Genomic DNA, 24,773 nt, shown 5'->3' with positions numbered 1-24,773 from the left:
GGCGCGGAACGGCCCGGAGCCTTTCTGCCGGCCCCTGCTGCACCCAGGCCGCCGCGGAGAGCGGGCTTCGCCTAAAAACCCGGGCGGCTTTGGTTTAGCCCGAGTTCTGCTCTGCCCCGCACCTATGGCCGTGGAGGGGCGTGTGGAGAGCTGGTTGCTAACGGCTTATTCGTCTATATGTTTATTTTAACTGCATGTTTCCTGCCCAGATTCACTGCTGGGGAGCTTGGTGTCTAGCATTTTTAAATGTACTGCAATTTAAAGTATTTTAAAACGCACGTGGCTTTTATTTCTACGGGTTTTTTCTCTGCTCTGTTTGGCTTTGAAAAAGTGGTGAAATATTTGCTTTAAAGTAAATATTAAACTTCTAACCTCTTGTTTTGGACTTTGACTCACTCTGATTCTTTCCTTGCTGTTTGCCAAGTTGCGGGCTTACCAACTTTAACGTTGGCCATCTTTTTTTTTTTTTTTTTTTAATCTATTCAGTGGATACTTGAAATTAATGAGCAGAGTTAATACTTACTTCACTATGTTGTGTGTATAACTGGAATAGTAACACAGAAAGGGCATTTCTCCCCCTGCTCGTTCATTCCGATTCTCACCTCGTAGCTTCTGCTGAGGCTTTGATGGTGAAAGACTGAGCACTTCCAGCTTCCAACATAGAGTTTGACGTGTCAAAATTTAGTACTTTGGGGAGGGTGATAAAACTTTCAAGGTCCATTTATTTTTAGCAGTGAAATTTGCAGTAACATTTTGCCTAGGAAACGCAAAATCCAGCCCTTTGGAGGATCACACCGGGAGGCAAGATGCCTGCCTTCCAGATCCTCAGTTCAGGCTGTGAAAGACATATGTTTTATTCTCAGCTCTGATTCAGGCCTTCAGCGTGAGGCTCTGGTTTCTGCAGGGGTGCAACACAGATAATAATGACTTTTCTTGGGTTTTTTTGTTTTATAAAGCTGTCTGATACACCACACGATATGGCCAGGTGAGAGCCAGGAAGTAGTCCTAAATAAAACACATGAGCAAAAGAAGCTTATTTAAACCCAAAGCTGTAACTAAAAACCGTAACTGCCACCTGATTTTGGAGGCCTCTGAACTCCTTAAGCAACTCTTTACGGTATTGAAAGCTTAGGAAATTAAAAGTTCTCAAAGGACGTGCTGTTTTCCTTCAGGATGAGCCTAATGCTGCCCTAGCCTAAACTTGCAGTTCCGTCATCATATTTTGGCCATTTTGCCAGTTTAGGCGCCATGGCTGTTTGTTTCTGCACCATGCATTGCACCAGCAGAGCTGCCTGTGCAATTGGTACTGTGAATTCCCTCAGGAAACTGACCCATATAGGAAAAAAACATGGAGAGACATGGATCTCTTCCCCTTCCTCAGCCCTCGTTTGATTCTCTGACCTGACTCGCCCTGTGACTATGAACAGGCTGGGGCAAGAGGTGGGAACGAGCAGTTGGGTGAGAAGGTAAATTGTGAAGCAGCGTTTGCCACCAATTGCATTATGGTCTCTCAATAAATCAAGATGATCTGAGGGTGCGGTGTACAGGACGGCTGGGCCGATAAGCAGTTTGCTGCAGCGAAAACCGAGCTCTTTTCACCCTCTCTGCCTGCCGCCTTCTGCTGCTTCCCTTGTACAGGCTGTGGTGATCACTTCATCCCTCAGTGAGTTAGTTTAGCTCACTAAACTGGCAGAAAAGTATTTCCTGCATATATATATATTTACCTTACTGCGTTGGTTACTGTTGTAGTGTTAGTTTTCCAGCATTATTGGCTGCCTGATCCAAGTGACTGCACACCCTTGGCACACAAGGGTGGGAGAGGGAAGGAGAGCCTGGAGGTGGAGAAGTTGGTGGGACCAATGGGAAGCTGCACCAGCAAAGGGCAGCGCGAGCCAATTGTGAAACACCCCTCGGTGAACCTGCAGCTTGCGCATTTCAGCCTCCGGTTGGTCTCCCAGCTTGAACAGGGTCCAGCAGTTGGCAGAGGTTCACCAAGAAGGCCAGCTCGGAGCTCACCTTGCGTGTACCGAGTTCTGTGTGCACTCATAACATGACATGGACTCTTAAGAAATGACTCGGCCTGCTGATTAGAGCATTAATTCACAAAGCAGAAGAGCAGGGTTCAGCCTGAGGGCGTTTGGGACCATGCGATCTGGCTGCTGGCGAGTTCAGAAGCCCGAGTAAAGGATGGCAGGTTCCCAGGAGGGAGTACAGCAGCAGCCTAGCTGTTGAAGTTGGGAGGCGGAAGTCCTCGTTTTTGCCTTCTTCTCCAAGCGGTTCTTGCAATATTTTATCCTGTTACAGGTCTATGAAAAAAACCTGCATAAATGGTCCTGACTGCTAGGGCTAGAAACTAATACTACACTCGGTGGGGAGGCAGCTGAATTGCACAGCCTTCCCAGTTTTGTGTTCTTGCTGTGTCCTGTGAGACTTCATTTCTTTTCCTTCTCCTGCCTAGCTTCAAGAGGAAGAATTAACCTTCTCCTTTAGTCCAAAACCAAGTGATAAGAGCTCTTCTCCAGGGACTGGGGGGTGTGGGTTTGAACCTTCTCGGTGACGCTGGGCTTGGGTTCTTTGTTTGGGGGTACTTACTTTGGGGTAAGTGCTGTCACTGCTGGGCCGTTTTGTAGCCTAAGCTCTAGGAAAGGTAGGAGTTAAGACGCTCTGGGCAAGGACCATATCTTTTGTATAAAGAAACTTGAATGCCTGCATCAGGTTTCCTGAATCCCAGTGTTGGGAAGTTAAGGTATTGCAGCTTTTAAATAGGCTGCAGCTAAAGTTAAATGTTATGCATGCAGTGATAAGAGTAGATTGCTGCTGCCTAAAGGCAGGTCTTGCCCTCGAGTTCTGCTCAGCTCTGTTGTCCCACCCATTCACTGTTAGTGTCTTTAGACCTTGGCTGATTGCACTTTAAGCTAGTTCAGCTTAACAGAAATCTGTTTTGGATAGAGTTGGGGTTTTTTTTCTCATGTTAGTTTTGTGAAATCTCAGTGAATTGACTATGCTCAGGTGAGCACTGGAGCCAGTACAAGGAAGGGGGAAGTGTGTCTGGGTTCATGACATCCCCTTTCAATGACAACAAGGTATATGAATGGGTCCAGCATTAATGCACATGTAAATTTTCGCAGCGGAGTGTAAACCTGCTTGAGCAGCAAATACCTTTTAGTGAAGGGCTGAAGCACTTTGCATGCTGCACAGTGCAACACTTTAAATATACCTAAGTGTTATCGTTGTCACTCCACCCTCAGCTCAGATTTTGTTGACACTAAGACACTAAAAAGTATCTTTTTAAACTACTTTGTTTTGTGGCCCCTTTTCCACACAAGTTTTCAAGATTTGGTGTTATTTGGCTCACCAAAGCAAAACACGCTCCACTCAGGTCTCTCAATCGAGGAGCACAGAGAAAGCCAACAGCATTGGAGCTTAACTTTGGAAAAAAAAAAAAAGACACTGTCGGAAGCAGGGAGCTGCCACCAGTGATGTCCTTTACTGTTTGTGCTATATTGCATAGATCTTATTTTAATTGCGCCTTTTTACTGCTTTAGTTATGAGTGAGGTAATAAGGCAATGGCTTATTATGAGACTCCACCTAGTTGAGATAAAATATTTAGGTAACTTCACCGCACACTTCTGATATGAAATTGAAACTTGGGAAGAAATTGCTTAAGGAGTTTACATTTTCTTACACAGTTATCTTCATAAATACAACAAAGGAGCGCAGTTTAACCCCCAAGTCTGTGCATAGGCTCAGTTCAAGGAAGTGTCAATGGCTCCTATCCCTTCCCTGTTAATAGGGAAGGGGCAGCAACTGAGTTAGCAACCTCATCTCACTTCTACCTGTATTTGAAATCTCACCGTGTCTTGTGGAGGAGTCAGGATGGAGAAAGCTATCAGACACTGTTGGTTTTGCCTTCCTCACTTTATTTTCTCTGCTCCCCAGGCCATGACCTAGTGGAAGAGTTGCCCAGCTTCTTGGTGAGCCCTACCTTTTGTGGAGGATAAAGGTCTCTAGGCTGATGTTACTGCTGGCAACCTCAGGGACAGGCTCTGGAAATCGACTTGTCATCACTCTATCCTCGTGTCCTCTCCTCTTGGATACATGGAGTGATTAGCTTGTTTCTGCTTTCCTGTTTGTATTTCCTATAAGGACCTAGTAATAGACCCTTGCCTGAAATGCCACCTGCCTTTATTTTAAAACATCTTTTAAACAAACATATCTTCCTTCTTTACAATAGCAGACAATGGTTGCTTAAGGTAATTACGTACCGTGTTTTGGAATCTTTTCGGAATTTAAGGATTTTACGTATTGCTTCCAAAAAACCTGAGTGTGTGATAATACTCACAGAAGAAATATCTACCTTGTGAATGGCTTTTGGCCTTTTGAGAACAAATTTTTGACTCCTGGATTACTGACAAAATAGAAAGAAATGTCACCTCTTGGAATTTTCTTTTTTTAATGCAAGATATTGCTGGGCAGCAGAGGGCCTACACGGCACCTTTTTATGTCAGTGTGAAAAAGAAAGGCTGCAACTGCTAGATTTGAGCCTTCTAAACTGGGATTGCCAGCAGAAGTTCTTCTCAAGCTACATCCCTAAATAAAAGTTGCCAGGATACCACTTGTGGGATGCACAAATAATACTGAGTTTCAAAACAAATGGCTGAAACATTTTTTTTAAACACATTTTGTTATAAAATGGTTAGATTTTATTTGAACATATGAGATATGGTTTCTTCTATTTACCTGCTCCCATATAAAACTTTATGCTGTATATTACTTATTTTTTTCAGCTGACAGTAATATTAGAATACGTTACTTTTGGGAAAAAAAGGAAGTGGTTATTTGACTGAGTTGCCAGCATGGTGAGTTACTTTAGCTGGCAACAGTGTCACTGGATCTTCAAACCTGTCCTTCTGCTATTTTTAAGCAGTAGGCTTAATGGAGCATGAATGTGCATTGGGCACCTTATTCTTTCATACTGTTGGTATGCATAGGACTATGCATAGCCTCATTTTTATGCACAGCAAAAATGTGTAGCCTCATTTTTAGATAAAAAAGAGAATGTTTACAGTCTGATTAGTAAACAGTTTTTAACTGCAAAAAATACCTGGAGTGGGGCAGAATTTATTTTGCATGTTTAGAAACAACAGGATGGGCTTCTGCTCTGCAAAGTTTCTGCTCCTCACTCCTAGACCATTTGTATGCAAGTTTCTGTCCCCTTTTCCCAGCTGGAATGGGTGAACTTTCCCATTCATTGGCTAGCTGCACAGTGTCGTCAATGGGGCGGTAATACTGGGACAGGGGTACTACATTTTAACCGGAGGCTGCTTATCTCCTTTCTTTTTGCGCATCTGAACTCTTGAGTACTACTTTCCTCAGACTGGCAGCACATAGGATAGAGTAAGTGTGTTCTCTGGGTTTGAATCTCCGCACTCACTTCTGAGGTACTTGTAAGAAAATGCTGTAATGTGTATAGTTCAACTTATTATTGGTAAAATTGGCCTTAAAAATTATTATTTGATGACGACTGTCTGTGGACAGCACTGGAAACACGCTTGTTTGGTTTAACTTTAGTGTAGGAGATAGCGGCCTGCTACATGATAAATGTTTATTCTTTCATATTGCATTCTTTTGTCCTAGGTAACTGTCTTTATCTAATTCATCCCTTCATTGTAGCCAGCCCCTTTTATCTTTTCTTTTTGCTTGAATTGTAATATAAAAGAGGCTTAGCGTAACTTGACATCCCAAATATGTATAGCATAACTGATAATTTTTACCCCAACGTGGTTTTTTTTTATTGTAAGTTATCCTGGAGTTTTGTAATTAAAACATCTCTGCAACTTTGCAACATGTCTATTTTGTCAAACACTGGTGATTGGAAAGCTATTGGTCTCCCCCCACCTGAAACTGTAATTAAAATTTAACTCTAGTGTGTTTAGTTTGTAGTGAACAACTCCGTGTTAATTTTCTGTATTTTATCCTTCTATTCATGTTTGTTTTGACTTTATTGTGACTGGATGTTTTGCCTAAAAGTATCTCTCTCTGAACAAATCATTCCTTCGTTAATGGATTAAAATACATTAGCAAATGGCATAGGAATACCTTCTAAGACACATGTGGGCTCTTCCTGTCTAAAGTTTATTACAGAGGACTTGGATTTAAAAATCGGGCTTGCCATACGCATCACATAGTGCCCTCAGAGCAGAAGCCGTTTCCTGCGTACTTCAGGTCCTCGGGAAGGATGGGGTTCTCCAGGGTCAGAGCTATGGGAGCAGCTTTATTCAAGTCAAGCTGTAGCTGCTGACGTGGGGAGAGGCACACGCCCCTGCCTTACCAGTTGGCTGAAAATCTGCTTTCTGTCATGTCTTTTTGCTTTTCCCTTAGAAATCTGTTGGGTATTTTTCTTTTCTTTTTTCTTTTGTTTAAGATGTGCTTTGTGCTAGTCATCCTCTCTTGTCCTCCTGCAAAGGAGGGGACCGCAGAGGAGTTCTGATTTTTCCCTGCCCTTGGAAATGGAGCTGTCACCTGCGTGTATTCAAGCTGCGTGGTGTGTGTGTGTCGGGGGTTTTTCTCTGAGCTCACCTTGGGAGGCACTGTACATATTGGCAAGCACAGGTCAATGACCAGCCACTTAATGGAAGAGGCACGGGGAGCGACCAAGGGTTGCGTGTTAGGTTTGCTGGGATTACAGCAGGGAGACTGGTTGTTCCTTTTGACTAAAACTCTTATCTGGGCTGCGTTCCCCCCTCCCCCCGCCCGATGAATGGGAGGTTATTTGTACAGCAGAGGGACACATCAGGCCTCTTCGCTGGCCATGCAAAGTCCTTTAAATAAATCGTACCGTTTTCCACATGAAACTCTTTTTGTTTGTTCTCATTACTTAAAAGGCCTTAAGCCATTTTTTATAGGTTTAGATCGCTATTTTGCATATGTTATGATTGAAAGCTTTTAGGTTATTTTCTGCAAGTAGTGCATGCTACAGGTGGGCTTAGGACCAACGACCAATTTGTAGCTGCTCACTTTCTGCTTCACTGAATAGATTCTTCAGGGACCGTTTGACTTCTGTGAATAAAACTCACTTTAACCAGTGCAGTGACATCATTTGTGTACGTAATTTATGTATAGCTGGACTAATGTGACTCTAACAGCTTATTCTTTGAAGCTTAGGATTTCTTAGGAATTCTTAGCCTTTGCTTTTCAAGGAATTCCAAATAAAGATATATGTACTTATTTTATAAATTATGTACTTACTTTATTTCTTTATTTACTATTTTCTGAATTCCGGTGAGTTTTTGCAGTGTAAGCGAACTCTTCTATTCCCTTGCTAGTTGTGTGGTATCATTGTCGGGATAGCAATTCTGAGGTGACGTACATCAGTAAATACATAGAGAATACACATAGAAGTGAACATGTCTTAAAAAGCAAAGGCTAACTCTCAAAGCTGCTCAAAGGAAAAATTGTGATATTGACATGAATCCAATATGTGTAAGTTATGTGTACACACACACATAAGGACATAGGGAGGGTGAAACAGAGAGTTTGCTTCATTTTTGTGACCATTTTGTTTCCAAACTGCTGAAAAGGTTTTGGACAGTTTGTAATGAAATTGCAACCTTCATTCATACACCTACTTTCTGCAGGCCAGGAGAGTGCTAATGTGTTTCTCTAAAACTCAGCAGAATGGGAGAGAGGAGTGCATGTCCTGCAGTACCTTCTCAGAGCGAGCTCCTTTATTAATGACACCTGGTCTTCCCTGTTGTTTGCCTCGTGGTTGTTCTCTCCTAAGGAAAGCCAGAGCTGGAAGTTGATTTCCCTGTCTCATTGCTCTTAGCCTTTCCTTTTCCTGAAGTATTTATAGCTCTTTCAGATATTACCTCTAAGAAGTCTTGAGTGGTCCCATTCAGCTCCCTAACACTGTAATACCGTGTTCATACAGTTAGTTCATCAGAAGGGCTTTGCCCTTTGCAGGCTTGGATTCTCCAGGAATTTCTATAGGTTACACATCACAGCCCGGTCACTCGTAAGGGTTTTTCCTATATCAAAGACTTCTGTGTAACTTGGAGTAGTTGCCAATCTGACTAAAGGAAAACCAGGATGGATTGCCCTGTGGGTTACTTCTGTGTTCTGGAGTGGTTCAGTCTTTGACATTTAGTTTATATCACATCTGATTAAGTCAGTTACCCATTTTCATGTACATCTCTTTTTTTTTTTAAACCAACAAAACCCTTATAGCAATATCGTTGCCTGAAACAAAGTGACATCATTCACCTCTGTTAGAAGTTGCGTTGCACCCAGCACTTGAAACCATGGTCCCTGAAGCTCTTGCTTTCCTAACCTCACACGCCTAATTTTGGCTGTTTTGCTTGTGTTCTGGTTTTATGCAGACTAATGGCCGATCGAGTGCTTGTGATTGGCAGTGGAGGGAGAGAGCATGCGCTGGCCTGGAAGTTGGCCCAGTCTCCACATGTAAAACATGTGTTTGTTGCTCCAGGAAATGCAGGAACAGCTGACAATGGAAAAATTTCCAATTCAGGTAAAAAGAAAAAGTACCGTTTTTAAATTTGATAACTTGACAAATAAGTTGTTCCATTCATGGATCTGCTACTGTGAAAGGATTATTATTATTGCTGTTTTTTAAGGTTCAGGGCATGTGAAATAGATGGTAACAGTTAAGAAATAAAAATGCCTGAGCAAAACCTTGTGCAGCTACCACTCATTTTATATGATCTCAGTTGTGATAGCTAGTTCTTTGGGTTCGGGGGTGGAGGACGCTGCCAGAAGTCCATCTGTCCAATGCACGTTCCTCCGGGAATACAGCTTGGGATAGCTGCAGTGGTTCCTGCCTCCCAGCAGCCTAGCAGGGAAGGGGTGATGGTTTCTCTTGGTACGCACTGCAGTTCAACAACTGGTTGGTGAACAGCTGAAAAGTGCCTGAAGCAAATGCCAGCACCTAAAGTACTAAATTTATTACTATATTCTCAGAAGTGCGTTGAAGCCCTGTGATCCCTACAAACTTTGATGAGAATACTTTCTCACCTGAAATGTTCAACTCCAGAAAAACATTCATTCCTTTGCCTTAGTGACCTTAAGAAGCTAAGGTTATTTTCAATTGTTTCTCTCTTTGTACTGACTGCCTGTTGTGAGCTTCTAGCTTAACACGTTAAGCTCTGACTGGCTGTAATTGAAACTATTTGTAGTTATTAGTTTTGAGAAATCAAAGGTATTTCAAATTGAGCATCCAAAATTACGTGCTGCATTTTAAAAAAGTACTGGTCTAAGGTGCTTGCCTGGAGGCACACAGTGAATCAGTACAAAACCAGGGGTAATTACTCAGAGACTCCTGTCTTGTGTCCTTTTTATAACAGATCCTGAATTAGGTACTTTAAACAACTGACTTAAGTTTCCACTTTAAAACATGCAATAACATACGGAATTAAAGTTAACATAGTATGCATGTGAACGTGAATTATATACCTCAATTTTCTGCATTCGTATTTGTATGTGAGTAAAATCTCTTTTTGTTACCATCTCGTGTGGAAACATGAATCCTGTCAGATTCTTGTACAGCAGGTAATTATCATACTTAATTCCATTAGAATGCTTAATTACAGGCTGTTTAAATAACTTTGTCACTAATTTCTTTGACTAGTCACAGTATCATAAGTAGTTTTTTGTTCTATTTGGTCTCTGAGGAGAGGGCCCAAGGAAGAGCCTGACAGGAAAGTCGTACGTTTCCTTCTCATCCCAGAAAGTCAAACAAAAATCTTTATCCTTGTGCTAAATGGAATCAATGCCAGTCTGTAGGGCCTGCAGAATGTTAATTTCAGTATTTTTTCGCAAGCGGTGTCTTTTAAAAACTGCTGTGCTTTTCTCGCACCTTGTTAATCCATAAAAAATACTGCACCCTCGACAGTGGAAAATATTTGAGCATGTGCGTAATAATGCTCGAGCCAGGTCCATTAAATCTACCATGTGTACTACAGTCTTTTTTTCTAGACTATGGGCTCATATGTACTTTGGGAGACAAATCCTCAGCCAACCAGGAGATGGGAAGGATCTAGAATTTGTGAAGAGTTTGACTTCTTTGGTTTTTAAGGAAAAAAATCTTATCTGCTCCGGCATTTTAGTCCTACCGCTGGGGTCTAGATTTTAACTCAGGGGAGAAAATGGAAAACAGCTTTACAGAAGCATGTGAGCCCTATCATATTGTGTGAGCCTTGGCAACAATGTCTGTGAAACTGCTACCATTGTTTCTGTTTTTTTGGTATAATCAAGATTTGGCTCTGAAAGTTCATCCTCCCTTCATGGTTCATGAGATTGCCTTTAATTAGCATTGCAACTCTGGTTCTCAGATGATTTCTGAAACATATAAACGTGAGCTTAAAATTATAAATAACCTTAAATCCTTCAAACCTTGCCTGTATCTAAGTAAAAAAAAAGTCTTCATGGTTAGAGTCAGTAATTGTTTCTGACAATAAAGACAGATTTAGGTTGAGTGGCTAAATATAGGTTTATATTCAATTTATATTTAATTAGCAGGGCAATTTTGGTGTCAGAAGTGTACAGAATGGCTTGCTGAATCCAGAGATAGCCATATGCATGTCTGTGAATGGACTTTAGCATCCTGATACCTCCTTCCATCACATTTTAGCTCTCAGTGTCACATATACTCTTAACTTTAAGCTCTAGCTTTGAAAACCTTGGTCCAAGGTCCTTCTGTCTGGTTAGAAAGGAATGTTTAGCTGTTGTTTTGAGAAATGAAACACAGCTACAAAAATGTCCCCTTTCAGTCTACATCCTGAGGAAAATTATGTTTGGGGGGAAAGTTAAAATTGTGTATTAACAATGTGATTTATTCCTTTCCATTTGCTACTACGACATTTCCACATCATGTAATTCTTGTGCCATATTCAGTGTTCACTATATATGTATCTCACTAACAGATCAGGCCTGTGGCAAGAAAATTCGGGATGAAAAGTGCAATCACCTTATGGGCTCATTCCTTTCCTTGCTCCCCTTCGCATGGATTGATCTTGCGGGGAACAGGGATCGTCCCTCTTCAGTGGCCCACCAGAGCTCCCACTCTCTTCAGTCAGGATTTGCTGTTCTCCAGCTGCTTTCACAACGGCCCCATGGGACTGAAAGACAATATTGACCTTTATGTTAATCAGTACTTCAAAGCCAACTGTGTTATGCTTTTGGTTTTGCTCTCTTGCGAGCCAGAAGTCAATTGGGATAAATTGCACATGGAAGTCAAAGGCCTTTGCTTCTCCGTACTTACAAATGTTGGTGGAACAAAATAATTGAACTGTTGAATAGGTATCAAGGAGGTAATTTTTATTAGTGTTCCGTCAGGTTTTTTTCCCCCACTCCACCCAAATAGGGCAAATCTATAACCAAAATGTAGGTTTCAGGTAGTTGCTTTTATGCCATCTCTTAGGCAGAAATGAGAAAAGGAGGCAGTTTATTCATACAGGATGGCAGGAGCACAGCGGGCACCAACACACAACGCGCAGTGTCTGTTTGTCCAGCAGAAGCTGCTGTATCACTGCCTCTCCTTTCTCTCTCGTCACTTCCCCAGAAACTAGCTGGAAGAGGCCATCAGCTCCTGGCGTGCTTGCCAGTACGGTCACTAACGGGAGAACACAGACAAAACTTGAAGCAAAGCAGTTCAGCTGCGAGGCGGGGCTGGGCTGTGCTGTACCCTGCTCCCTTCACCAGCTTCGTGCCCTGATGTGTCAGTCTCCTCCCCGCAGGGGCAGCCAACCCACACCGGGCTGCGCTCACCGCTTGTTTGGCTCTCTCCAGATTCACGTTCCCGTCCTCTGTAGACCTTGGCTTTATTTATTCTTGATAAAAGCAGTGGAATTGCATTGCCTTTGCGTAATTTTTTTATCATGAGACTTGACATTATTGTCTTTAGTGCAATTTTTTTCTTTTGTTTACACAGTTTTTGGCATTCCAAGTATCGTCATATTAAATGTTTGTTTATGGAAAGATAATGGTCCTAAAAACCTAAGACCAAATATTCTTACCCATAATTACAGCTCCTGCTCTTACTAAGTTCAGCCTAATGTAAGAAAAAATGTTCAGATTCCCCTTTGTTTCAGTGGGGTCACGGTTTAGTGCGGCAATTTTTAGGTGGCACTACAGAAAGAAAGAAAAAAAGAAAACAGTTGCAATCCTGCCACCAGCCACTTGTTCCTGTCCCCTACACCGTGCTGGCACAAACACGTGTAAAGCTTCATGGTGACCCTACTCAAGGAGGGGACTGGCTGAAAAAAATTTTGGTTTTTTTTTTGCTTGTGAGTTATTTTTCACTTGGATCCTTCGCAATGCTGCTTGTGCTGGCAAACAGGATGTTCCTAGAGATGAGAACCGTTTACTGTATGACAGTGTAGGGGAACCCAAACTTCTTTTCTCACCTTCAAGAGCAAGGTCGATTTACAATGCATGTCAAACTGCTGCCTTTGCTTGGGGGTTTGGTGGTGTATTTTGGTCCAAGCCTCGTGTGTAAGTCTTTATATTAGTGTATGCGTCACTCTTCCAGATTCACAGTGACCTGCCATTCAAGAATGAGTGGTGACAATGCTCCTTCAGCATAATGTGGTAAATAAGTGCTAAGCAACAGTAATGAATGCAGTCTTACCACCCTTTTGTATCTTCAACAGCTGTTTCAGTCAGCAATCATGCCGCACTTGCCCAGTTCTGCAGAGATCAGGAGATCAGGCTGGTTGTGGTCGGTCCAGAGGTTCCTCTTGCTGCTGGTAAGAGAAAGCAAGCTAAAAATCATAGCCTTCATAATTGAGGAAGAAAAGTAAATTTTAGTCCCCATCTTCTGTGCGCCACTCAGCAGCATCAGTGTCTTCAATAGAAATGGAAATAGATCCTCCGTGGCAGTTTCCCTGAAATTCAGGGTTGTACTGTGATGAAAATGAATTTCTGAAGGGTATTGTGTGAGCAATGTAACAGTTAAAATATCCTTAAATGTTCAGTTTCTTCTTAAGTGCTTGCAATTAGTAAAAGTGGTATGAAAGTGTTTCCATATAGGAACCCTAACTAGAGTTTTGATTTTCCTATGGAGTTTTCATTTTTTGAAATAATAATAATTTGGGACTTGGTAAAAAAAAAAAACATTTATAAACGTTGATCATTTTTCTGGTTTAACCTTTTACACGATCAACAGTTGTCATCTTCACAGAAGACTAATGTCGACTTTTTAGCTAAAAGCTATAATAAAACAAGGGGGGATTGTCATCTCTTACCAAATGCAGCAGATCTTCTTAGCCCCAGATATTGCAGGGTTACCTGTTCCTGATTACAGTGAAGAATGCATCTTTTTTACCATCCATCTGGTAAAATAGGCACTGGATAGATATATATATGGCTTATCATTCCTGACATACTTGTTCCAACAAATCAGTGCATCTGTAGACTTGGACTACATGACTCCATAAATCATCTGATGATTTATAAAATTTTTTTGTGTTGTCATTTTTAGGAATTGTTGATGACTTGACAGCAGCTGGAGTAAGGTGTTTTGGTCCAACAGCAAAGGCAGCTCAGCTGGAGTCCAGTAAGAGCTTTACCAAAGCCTTTTTGGATCGTCATGAGATCCCAACAGCGAGATGGAAATCTTTTACTGATCCTAAAGCAGCATGTAGCTTTATCAACAGGTAAAATTCTTGTCATTTTAGAAATTTTTTTTTTACAGCAATGTACAGTGTGCTAGGTATCCAAAACAAACAATCAAATGATTACTAATGTATCAGTACTTTTGGCTGTGATAGAACATCTGTAAAGGTTTTAAAGGATAATCTAATGTGACACTATCACGCTGCAATAAGTCTGATAACTAAATGGTTCTTTATTTACTGCTCTTCAATGAAAATAAAGTTCAGTGTTCAGTTTACAGGAGAATATAGGACAAGTTTTTATTTTTTTCAAATAGCCTATTGTGGAAACCCAGCTTGCAGTCTGATAGTCATATGTTCTGCCTTCTTTGTACCTTTTCTCCACAAATATAAATTTTGCATTGGAGGCTTACTCAGCAAATGATGATCTACTCATCAGAATACAATCCAGGTGACCCAAAAAAGATACAACAGTAAATTATTAAAAGGAAAGCAACCTTTCAGAACAGTAATGAAATTTAGTGGTGGGGAAAAAACAGGAAGCAGAATCCTTTACAGGCCCAGCATAACAAGAGAAGCCTGGTTTTTATTTGTGTGTTATTCAATTAGGTAAAGCGGTTGCTATGAAAACTGGTAAGTATTTTGATCTTTCAACTACTGAAATGTTCAAAATGCCTGCAAAATATATTTGCAATACAGAGTGTTTACTGTTGAATCTTCTCTGTCTTTGAAGTGCAAACTTCCCTGCTTTAGTTGTAAAAGCTAGTGGCCTGGCAGCTGGCAAAGGAGTAATTGTGGCTTCAAACAAGGAAGAAGCCTGCAAAGCTGTTACTGAAATCATGCAGGTGAGTAGAAATGTCATGCACTATCTGGAGGAGTTCTCATACAAAATAAGTTGTTAACCATCTCAGAGTCTCAAATATATTCTTTATGTAATACGAATTTGGCTAAAAGACATCAAATCTTTTACCCATTATTTGGACAGCTATGAAGCTCTGTCGTATTTATTGTTTGAGGCAGGGTACTTTTTCTTGGCATAGTTCCTGTAGGCTAAAATAAAATCATTCTCTGCTGCAATCAAACCGGTACTACAGTGCTGTAATATTAACACCGTGATTGAGCTGGATTTTGACAAGCAACATCAAGCTCTAGGACTCCAGTCACACAGCACTTAAATGTATAGTAAAATTCCAGCGGAATTATTTCAAGTTAAGTCTATATTTAGGTAGGATATTCAACAAATATATTAGGACCATCAAAATCTGAAGAGAAGCAAAATGAAGCAATTTCATCAGAACGGTTAGGAACATAGAGCTGGAAAATAAGACACATACAGGTCAGGTCCTCAGCTGGTGTCAGCAGCACAGCATCTTACAATTCAGTGGAGCTACGCTGATTCATAGGAGACATTATCTGACACACTTGTATTTCAAGAGTCAGAATATAGGGTCTGCACTCACATTTTGTTGTGTGTGTATGTGTGTGTATGGTTATTGGACAAATACATGTATTAACATGTGGCCCAATGTCTTGAACAAAAAAAATGTGTGTTAAAGAGGCTTATAGACCCACAAAATTATCTTGTCAGTGTGGGTTGGTGGTTCTTAATTGCCTAAATATGCGGTCAGTGTTCAAACATTGCATTGGAATATGAAAATATTGCCCCCTTCCAATGTATTCTATAGAATTGCACTTTCTTATACAGTAAAAGTTCAGATTATAGACTGGACAGTCATTGCTATTACTCTCAGTATCATGGGTCCAAACTTCAGAAGGTAAAGCATGAGGAATTGCTCAGTAAGTCATAAATATCATCTGCAATTTAGAAATATTTGAGCATAAAATCTGCATTTATTTAAGAATAAACAGAAAAGAGAAGCAAAGATTTTACCATTGCTGACATATCCAGGATGGAGAATGGATTAATAGTCTCAAAACCGTGCTGCGTTTTTCTTGCTGTTTTAAAAACAGTTTTTCTTGTTGCATTTTGAATATTTTGAAATAACTGAAACAGAACTTAAGATATTTTGTTTTTACTGTAGGATAAGACTTTCGGCACAGCTGGGGAAACTGTTGTTGTTGAAGAACTTCTTGAAGGAGAAGAAGTTTCTGTAAGTGTGCATCTCACTGTAACGCTTTGATTATACCTGTTCTAAACTATTTAGGAAACACTGTGTAAGTACCTACAGCAGGGACATGTAAGATTTTATTACTTAAATTAAAAATAGTTATCTGTTTATAAATAAAACTGTATTAATTAAAGACAGCTGTGTTAAGAACCAAACTTCCTGCAGTCTGTTAAAATAATTCAGATTAAATAAAAATAACTCAAACAGTAATCAGCTGTTGCCAAATGCAAAAAAAAATCAACCTTAAAAATTTTGAGTGTCATTGAACGTGCAGTTCTGTGTTATGATTTCTCTGACAGCAAAGACAGTATAAGATGTCCCTTCCCTTCCATATTGCTACCTCTTCCCTGCTGTGCTGTTGATTCACTTATACTAGTTAACTGTTTGTGAAGCTACAACCTAAAGACCTTTTTTCAAAGAAATCACCACCACCACCTTGCATGTTTTCTGTGTTCTGGTTTAGAGCCTGGTGCCATTTGAATCAGTACAAGTAACAGGATGGTGAAGTGCAGAGCAAGGCAAGGAGTGGTTGGGAGTAAGGGAGGATGGAGACGTTCTTTAATCAGCTTTGCTGATGAAGGGAATATGTTGAACTGCATCATGAGGGACTAGTAAACGCCTTTGGAGCAAGGGAACAATCAGCTCAAGACAGGTGCAGGCAGGATCCTCTTTAACCAGTTTCATTGCCAGAGAGATTGCAATGTGGGGAAGTGCACCCGGGGACGAAGGAAGGATCTGGAACCAAAGGTTGTTGAATGATTTGACACGTTGCTTTACTCTGCAGATGTAGAGAGAACATTTCCTTCATTTTAAGCTGATTCAGCTCCTTTGTTTAAAAAAGTGTATCTGATTTAATTAGCAGAGTGTGAAGGAGAAAAGGAGAATTAGAGCCTAGGTTTTGAGGTGGCAGGGCAACTTGACACTTGCATCACACAAAATAGTACAGCCAAGTACCAGCTCAGGTTCCCGAGTCCTGGAGCTGGAATTGACTTATGCTGGATGTTGTGAACATTCATCTTGGAGGTGGTGGTATTTATAAAGTAAGCGATCATCTCCATAGTCTGGTTTCTTGCCCGATATGAAGAAATTAGACGTGCAGATATTGGCCATCCTTATTCTTTCCTGGTTGGCTTGACCTTGTTAGGAGCTAAGGGGTCATCCAGATCTTCATTCCCTGGTGGAAAATATGTAATGCTCTTAATTAGTCCTTAGAATACTATCAGACTTACTGTAATATAACACAATAATATAAACACGCAGTTGAAAGGGGTTTTTTCTATGATGACTGACAACAATGAAGAAAAAATACTGCTTGCCTTGCCTGTCAAAATAATTCACCTTGCAAATGACTGTAGTTTTTAATATATTATGGCATTTTGGGGTTTTGTTGGGGAATCCTTGCTTGTTTTTTAATTAGCATTATAAAATGTTTTTATGAGTACTGCTAGCAGTAGTCCAGGCAGCGAACATCACCATCCAGTTACAGAAGATGCCAGCTATGAAGACAGTGAGGATGAAGTGTCTGCTATATAAGTAATTTATAAATAATTCAAAAGTAAATAGTTTTATCAACAAGGAAAAGGAAATCTTGAAAGGAATGTAATGCCTTCCTTCCGGGGCGGGGGGGAGGAAAGGGGAGGGAAGAAGTAGCTTCCATCGTAGAATATTTTAATTTTTTTTAACCTTTTGAGTATTTCTTTTTCAGTACAACTACTGACGTTATGTTATAATTTTTTATATGTTATATGAAAGTTAATTTCTGTAGGAAGGTCATATCAACTGAGGCACTGCTTCCTGAGGGAAAAGGGAAATGTTTAGACTACAGTAGTTTGTTTTATCAGGGAGACAGAATTTATACTCTAAAATATCTGCTTGCAGCACTGAAAATCAAATATATTTGCACTTTTTGCACTTTAATTTTAATCGTACACTGGGGTTTTAATTATTCTCCTTGTTTTCTAGTGCTTATGTTTCACTGATGGCGTCACAATTGCTCCCATGCCTCCAGCCCAGGACCACAAGCGATTAATGGATGGAGATGAAGGCCCTAACACTGGAGGGATGGGAGCTTATTCCCCAGCACCTCAGGTAAAAATGTATTGACAAGGAGATGTTTCACTAAAGCTGTACTACAGCTCTAGTATTGAAAGCATGTGTGGATTTTTAGTTCCACCATGATGAACAGGAGAATGAAGAGAGTGAGCTCTTGTGGATGGAAAGAGTTGCCTAAACCAGACATAGTCAAGTAAAGCCCATAACTTAAATTTGTTTCCCTGGAGAGGAGGATATTTCTACTGAATTACTTTTAATGATAAAGGTGGAAGTGTTATTTCTGCAACCTTGTATTTTGATTGGGTTTTTAAGTGTTATGAAATACTGGTTGTTAGAACTAAGTGCTTAAAACCACATTTTTATCTTGTGCCAAACTAAGCTAATGATGAGCTTATTCACTTGCTGTACCTCAAGGTAGTTTGGTTTCTGTTTGGCAAGGAACTATTTACAAAAGGACTTACTTTGCTTTCTACTCACCTGTGTCATCAGAGATTTTTCTTTTTTAAGTTAAAAAAACCTGTAGGTTTTGTTCGTATAGAAAGCTATTAATCTTGTTTATTGAATAACATTTGATCATTGATCACTATACTTTCCAACCATGATTTGTCTTTGGGAGGCCTTACTAAATGCCAGTATGTCTGTGCAAATGGTTTGTTCCAGTGAAGCCAGTGGAATTGCTTGCACACGTAGATCTAAGCATGGAAAAGCATCTGAAGAAATGCAGACAGTTGTTTTAATGCTGTAGTATGTTGTCTGAGGAGAGAGGAAAAAATATTAGCTTTCTGTTGTATGAAACATTTTGGAGTGAGCAAGAGACCATCCAAGTGTTCTGCTTGGCTCTTAAAAACGCTAGCCATCGCAGTAGGAAAAATCATGCACTCCCTTTTTCCAAACACTGTTTTCTGATCCTGTTTTATTAGATTTCTAAAGATTTACTGCGGAAAATAAGAGATACTATTCTTCAGAAAACTGTTGACGGCATGAGGAAAGAAGGTGTCCCCTATTTTGGTATGTACAGAAGTTCGGGGGTTTTAAGCATAAGGAGAAAGACAGTTTTTTTACTTTGTCCTCTTTATTGGCCTAACTCACACTGTAAGTTAAGAAAGATAACTTTGATCTATTTGGAAACTGGGTTTAGTATCAGTGGCTTGATTTAGAGTCCATTGAAATCAATGGATATTGTTTCTTTAACAGTGGATAAGTAAGGAAGTACTTGTCAAGTAAGGAAGAACAGAAAGGACAACATTTGAAAATAAGATGCAAAATTTTTAACATTTCTAAAGTGTTAACATCCTACCTTTAAATTAACACAGGTGGCATCCTTTTTAACACTGTTACGAATAGATTCAAAACAAATGACCTATGCAGTTGCTTAGATAGCTTTTTATATAATTTTTTATTCCAGGTGTGCTTTATGCTGGATTAATGCTTACCAAAGATGGACCTAAAGTTCTAGAGTTTAACTGCAGATTTGGTGACCCGGAATGTCAGGTGAGTTATTTTGTAAGTGGATACAGTTTGCCATTATGGGAGGAGAAAGTCTGTTACCATCTACCATTATTCTTCACTATCTTTTGGATGAATAATTAGCTAATTGCACTGAGATTTAAAATATTTGGTTTGTTTATTCAAGACAGAAGGTCTGTTATGAAATTGTTCCATTCCAGAGAAGATTTCAGCAGGTTATACTCAAATATGGGCTTTACAAGGTTAAGCTTGAGTGAAACTCAGCACTTTCCTATCTTTTCTGGAATGGAGTTGGATTTTTTTTTTACTTTATTAAAGAAGCAAACCCTTCTTTTCCCTACTCCCCGTTGACAAGTGGAACAAAACCCTTCATTTGCATTCTTCAGAATAAGTAGGGTTCTTTGGCCTCTACCTTTGCCCCTCCATAGGTAGCAGTTCTTTTACCCATAGAAATTATCTTCAAGGAAGAGTGTTTTCAAAGGTATGTAGATTATGCACAGTATGTATATATGTGTGAAAATATAGTATATGAGCATACTTATTTAATGTTATTTTTACAGTTGCATTAGTATTTTTAAAAGCTCAGTGAAGAAAATGTAACAATGTACATTGTTTTCTTTAATGTGCTAATCTATATTTTTGTAGGTAATTCTTCCACTGTTGAAAAGTGATTTGTATGAAGTTATGCAAGCGGTTATCCATAAAAAGTTGTCCAGTTCCATGCCAGTTTGGTTTGAAGACAGTGCAGCTGTGACGGTGGTCATGGCTAGCGAAGGGTATCCAGGAACATATCCCAAGGGTCTGGAAATAACAGGTAAATATAGCAGGAGAAACTGCAAAAATCTGATTCCTCTCCTGTCCTCTCTCCGTTCTCTCTTTTGCTGGATGAAGGTGAATCAGTGTAACTCAGATTTATAGAAACTTTAGATCTTGTGGTTATGGGTCAGCAAGAGACGACTGAATTTTCACACATCAAAGTTTATTGGTAATGCACCCATAGCATTTTCAAATCTCCGCACTGGATTGTTAAGTTCTGCAGCATTTCTTTAATATGCGTTACAGTAAAGTAGTTCTGAGCTGATCACTGATTGTGATGTTGATGCTGATGTGTTTTGTGGTCTCTATGTCAGTGAAGTATAAAATCCAGCTTGAATTAAATGTTGTATGCAGATGTTTCAGCAAGATACCTCTTTCTGTGTCTCTGAGCATAAAAGTAGCAGGCTCGTCTCTGCTCAAAATGTAGTTTATACAAATTTATTCCTATTCCCCAGCATGATCACCCTGAATTCGATTGTGGTTTCTAGACACAGTCAGTAAGCGCTGAATATCTGTTCATGTGTAATTTAATAGAGAATGTTCTAATCAACTGATTTTTCTGCATTTATTTTATTGAACAACAATCACAGGACTTTCTAAGGCTAAGCAACTAGGATTGGAGGTGTTCCATGCAGGCACGTCCCTAACGGATGGCAAAGTGGTGACTAGTGGTGGAAGAGTCCTCACAGTAACTGCTATTAAAGAGGATCTAATGACAGCACTGCAAGAAGCCAACAAGGGAGTAGCAGCCATACACTTCAAGGGTGCCATTTATAGAAAGGACATTGGTTATCGGGCTATAGCTTTCCTGAGACAATCCAGGTAGATATTTGAAATACTTGAAATGGAAATAACTGGTGTAAAAGGGACTTAAAGACATCAGTAGTTTACGTTAATAAACTGATGTTGATACTATGCATAACTCTGGACAAGTTTTAAATAGCATCCTTGTGAGCAATCTAAGCAAGACCAGCCAAGGAAGGAACAGGCTTTTTGATGGCTCTCTCATCCATGTTCTTATTCTCCCAAGTCTGAGTTAAACTACAGTGACCAGCACACAGGACTAACTTGTGGTGTGGTTCTCTTTGTCATGTCTGCTTTAGGGAAGGTGAACTTCTGGGTCTTAGGCTCTAAACCATAGCTTTTGCTCTAGATTTGTGTTCTCCGTAAGTCTAATATTAATATCATTAAATGTATGTACGAACAAAGTTTGAGCTATTTTATTGGTTCATTGTAGAGTCTTCAGAAATGGTTAAAATGGTCTTGAAACACCTACCTTGCTGGGCTGTGCATTTTAATGAAATAGCTGGCTAACAACATGGGTAGAATTTATCCCTCCTTTTATTATTATTCCTTTTATTTTCACAGTATTCAGTTTAACAATCTTGAGATGGTGTGGGTGCAGGGGTTTTTTAAAGCAGTGTGTCCTACTGTCTCTCTAATGTTACTAAGAGCTTCTTGCAGGTTTTTAGACTCATTTTTACCTAATATGAAGCATATCTGCCTGCCTAATCTCCAATTAGCTCAAAACGTAACTTTAAATAATAGGTTATTTTGTAGTCTACGAAGCATATTAGTAAGAGTTTCATTTTTGCTGACAGTGTATACCAATTAGTATATTGTAAAATTATGGTCAATAAACTTACTAAATGAACAAGGGCGTTTGTATCTAGTCTTCTTTCTCTCTCAACTACTGTGCATCTTTTGAGAAATTTATGTGAAAACGTGTAATTGGTATTTGTATTGCAGTAAAAAAAAATCAAGTCATTGTATGAGGCAAGAGAAGAAAGTACTTTAATGAACGGTTCTCTAAATCACTGAGTTCACGGGCCATGGCCAGCAAGTTTCTTGGCTGGAGTGCCTGTATGCTGGGGGGATCCCTAGCTTGTGAAGGAGACTCCTGGGAACTGTTTACAATCAGCACCTGTTCCACTGTCCTTGAGTCTGCACCAACTTTTGCTCAGACATCCTAAAATTGGAAGAACAGACAGTCAGGCACGCTTCACTTTGGACTCTGTGTTGCACACAGTTAAGGAAGGGTGATGGTTGGCTCAGGAAAGTTGGGGATGCACCTCCTCTTGGCAGCTTTGCAGGATTAAGTCCTATGCGTTTCACTTTGTGAAAATATCCAGAATATTTATTTAATAAAGAATATTTTAGAACAATACTGTCCTTTTAGAGAGTCAAAGTAGAGACCATGCTTTTAAAAATAAGGTGAAAATATGTTGAATATTCATCATGTTCAGACTGAAAGGGCCTGACTGATCTCATGTTATTGCAGGCTAATACTTCCTTGACTCTTATTCACAGACTGTACAACTGCTTCTTATAATTATTTGCCTCTTGCAAATTTTTGAGCAGTGATATAATGTGAGTGCAGATAGCTCTGTATTTTCCTGGTACCACAGCTCTTTGGCCAGTTGTTTTGTTGTACATGTCCTTGTTAATCAATAGTGTGCTTCGCCCTTAGAATTTAAACCTAATACTGAATCACATCAATAAGAGAGCTAAAATAGGTATGAACCTAAAATAGGGATGCACCAGGCAGCCTGGTTCATGCTACTGACAGTGTAGAAATAACAATTGCTTAACTGGAGTGAGAGGTGTTTGGTACAACTAGTAATTAAAAGTCACTAAACTCACTATCTCCAAAATGAAAAGGTCCCTCTGTAAATATGAGACGATACTTAATGTCTCCAGTCGGTCATATGGACGGACCAGTTACATACACCAGTTTGCAGTAAGGGTATTTTCTGTATTGTATGGCTGTATATAAAAGAAAAACCCGGAGCTTATGGACATTTCTTTCTAGATTGCTAAAATGGACCTTAGGAACTCAGTTCTTTTTAAATAAACTTAAAAATACCTACTGTAAGAGAAAGTCCATTTAAGTAAAAAAGAAGTGCGGTTGGTTTGGTGGTGGTATCATTCCAGGTGATAAGGAGAGGCAACCTTTAAGCTACAGTTGTAAAGCTCTCAAAGTATCACAGAGGACTGTTGATTTGTGCGATACTTCTGTTTTGAAAAGCTAACTTGAGCTTGATCCTACAAGGTGCTGAGGTGGTCTGATTTAGCGGTGCATTTTTGTATGCGTTTTGTTTTGAGCGTAGGAATATACTACTGATGCCTCAGTATCCAGACCAGGTATTCAAACCTTGCAAAATCAGATCCATTATTCCACCTATTTTACCTTGTTGTTGGATTTTCTTTTTTGGTTGATTTTTTTATCTTGGTATTTGACTGGATAGCGTATGATGCTGATGCTCTGATGCTGTCTTCAAGATACCTGGAACTATTTGAATACTGCTTATGGCAAACTCTCTGTGGTGCAACTCCATGACGTTTTGTTTCTTTGGTGTAATACTCCCTATCTTCAGGTGTATGCGTGAGGTCAGGTTCCAAACAGCAAAAAGATTAACCTTTGAGCCATTGAGCCTGCCTGAAATGAATACTGTGACACTTAGAAATCATTTTATATCAGCAAAGTTACTGTACAAGCGGGAAAATAGTTGTACTTGACAGCAGAATAGGATTCTGAATGGTTAATCCTCTTAGTGATGCAATGATGTAAGGAAGTAAATATTATTTTAAAATATATGTTTGTGCATTTAGTAATCAATTGCCATAACATTTTTTTAACAATCTTTCAGAGGCCTGACTTACAAAAACAGTGGGGTAGACATCGCAGCAGGGAATGCTTTGGTTCAGAAAATCAAACCCCTAGCTGCAGCCACATCAAGGTCAGGTAAGACTTGTACTTTCTATTCCTGTTTTGGTCAGTTCATGGCAATGAGGCTTATCATTTGATCTTGATCTTGATACAAAAGCTCATATTTATGTGTTCTGCGTGTTTCTAGATTACACAAGAAATATCTGTGGTAAGCAAACGCTTGTGATTTCTTAAAAATGTACTTTGTTAAATTTACAGATTTTCTTCTCAAAATGACTCTACACTATCTCCTGAATGTCATGTGTTAAGGACCCTAGAGAATGCAGTTCAGCACTCTAACAGGTTAAATAAAGGAAAAATCCTACCATTCAGTGCTATTTTTGATTACATGGATTTCTTGCACAGTGAACTATACAACTTTTGTAGATAAATGTTTAGAAAGGCATACGAGATGTAGAATTCCTCAGAGATACAATCTATTACTTGAGATAGATATGGAAGACACATCTTATGCTTGGTTAAAACAGAATCAATTTGCCCTTTTTTTGTTGTGATCTCAGGCACATCTTGCTCTAGCAAGTCCTTGTAATCCATTTGATAGATTTAAAATATCAGTCGTGTATACAATAACCCTTTCATTTCAAATTAACTGAGAACCTTCAGACGTCAGACGTACACAGAGAGAAAACTATATATAGACACAGACACACACTAGTACAACTAGTCACTTCTTAGCATTCATAGCATTTTCTACTCACGTTTGTTTCACTCTTAGGATTTAACCAATTTTAGTTTTAAGGTTACCATACTTACCTATCATAACCAGTCTTAGGAACAAGGAGTCTTAATGTATGTCATGGTTTAACCTCAGCCGGCAACTGAGCACCACCCAGCCGCTCGCTCACTCTCCCCGCCCCTGGTGGGATGGGGGAGAGAATCGGAAGAGCAAAAGTAAGAAAACTCGTGGGTTGAGATAAGAACAGTTTAATAATTGAAATAAAATATTA

General features: G+C 39.7%; 1 protein-coding gene across 1 annotated transcript in view; it reads left to right on the top strand.

Annotated features, from left to right (window-relative positions):
* The first annotated feature begins 3,940 nt into the window (after positions 1-3,940).
* GART (phosphoribosylglycinamide formyltransferase, phosphoribosylglycinamide synthetase, phosphoribosylaminoimidazole synthetase) overlaps positions 3,941-24,773 on the top strand; it is a 36,805-nt gene continuing 15,972 nt past the window's right edge. Inside the window, exons 1-12 of the mRNA XM_009327949.1 lie at positions 3,941-3,975; positions 8,383-8,531; positions 12,670-12,765; positions 13,500-13,674; positions 14,366-14,477; positions 15,675-15,743; positions 17,724-17,849; positions 18,734-18,821; positions 19,219-19,304; positions 19,926-20,094; positions 20,687-20,918; positions 23,747-23,841. Coding sequence (XP_009326224.1) covers positions 8,387-8,531; positions 12,670-12,765; positions 13,500-13,674; positions 14,366-14,477; positions 15,675-15,743; positions 17,724-17,849; positions 18,734-18,821; positions 19,219-19,304; positions 19,926-20,094; positions 20,687-20,918; positions 23,747-23,841 — 1,393 coding nt within the window. The 5' untranslated portion in view covers positions 3,941-3,975; positions 8,383-8,386. The remainder of the gene's footprint in view (positions 3,976-8,382; positions 8,532-12,669; positions 12,766-13,499; positions 13,675-14,365; positions 14,478-15,674; positions 15,744-17,723; positions 17,850-18,733; positions 18,822-19,218; positions 19,305-19,925; positions 20,095-20,686; positions 20,919-23,746; positions 23,842-24,773) is intronic.

Source organism: Pygoscelis adeliae, unplaced genomic scaffold (assembly GCF_000699105.1).
Source record: "Pygoscelis adeliae isolate BGI_AS28 unplaced genomic scaffold, ASM69910v1 Scaffold154, whole genome shotgun sequence".
Classification (NCBI taxonomy): domain Eukaryota; kingdom Metazoa; phylum Chordata; class Aves; order Sphenisciformes; family Spheniscidae; genus Pygoscelis; species Pygoscelis adeliae.
The sequence above is the reverse complement of the archived record's forward strand: the minus strand, read 5'-3'. Positions and strand labels throughout refer to the sequence as shown.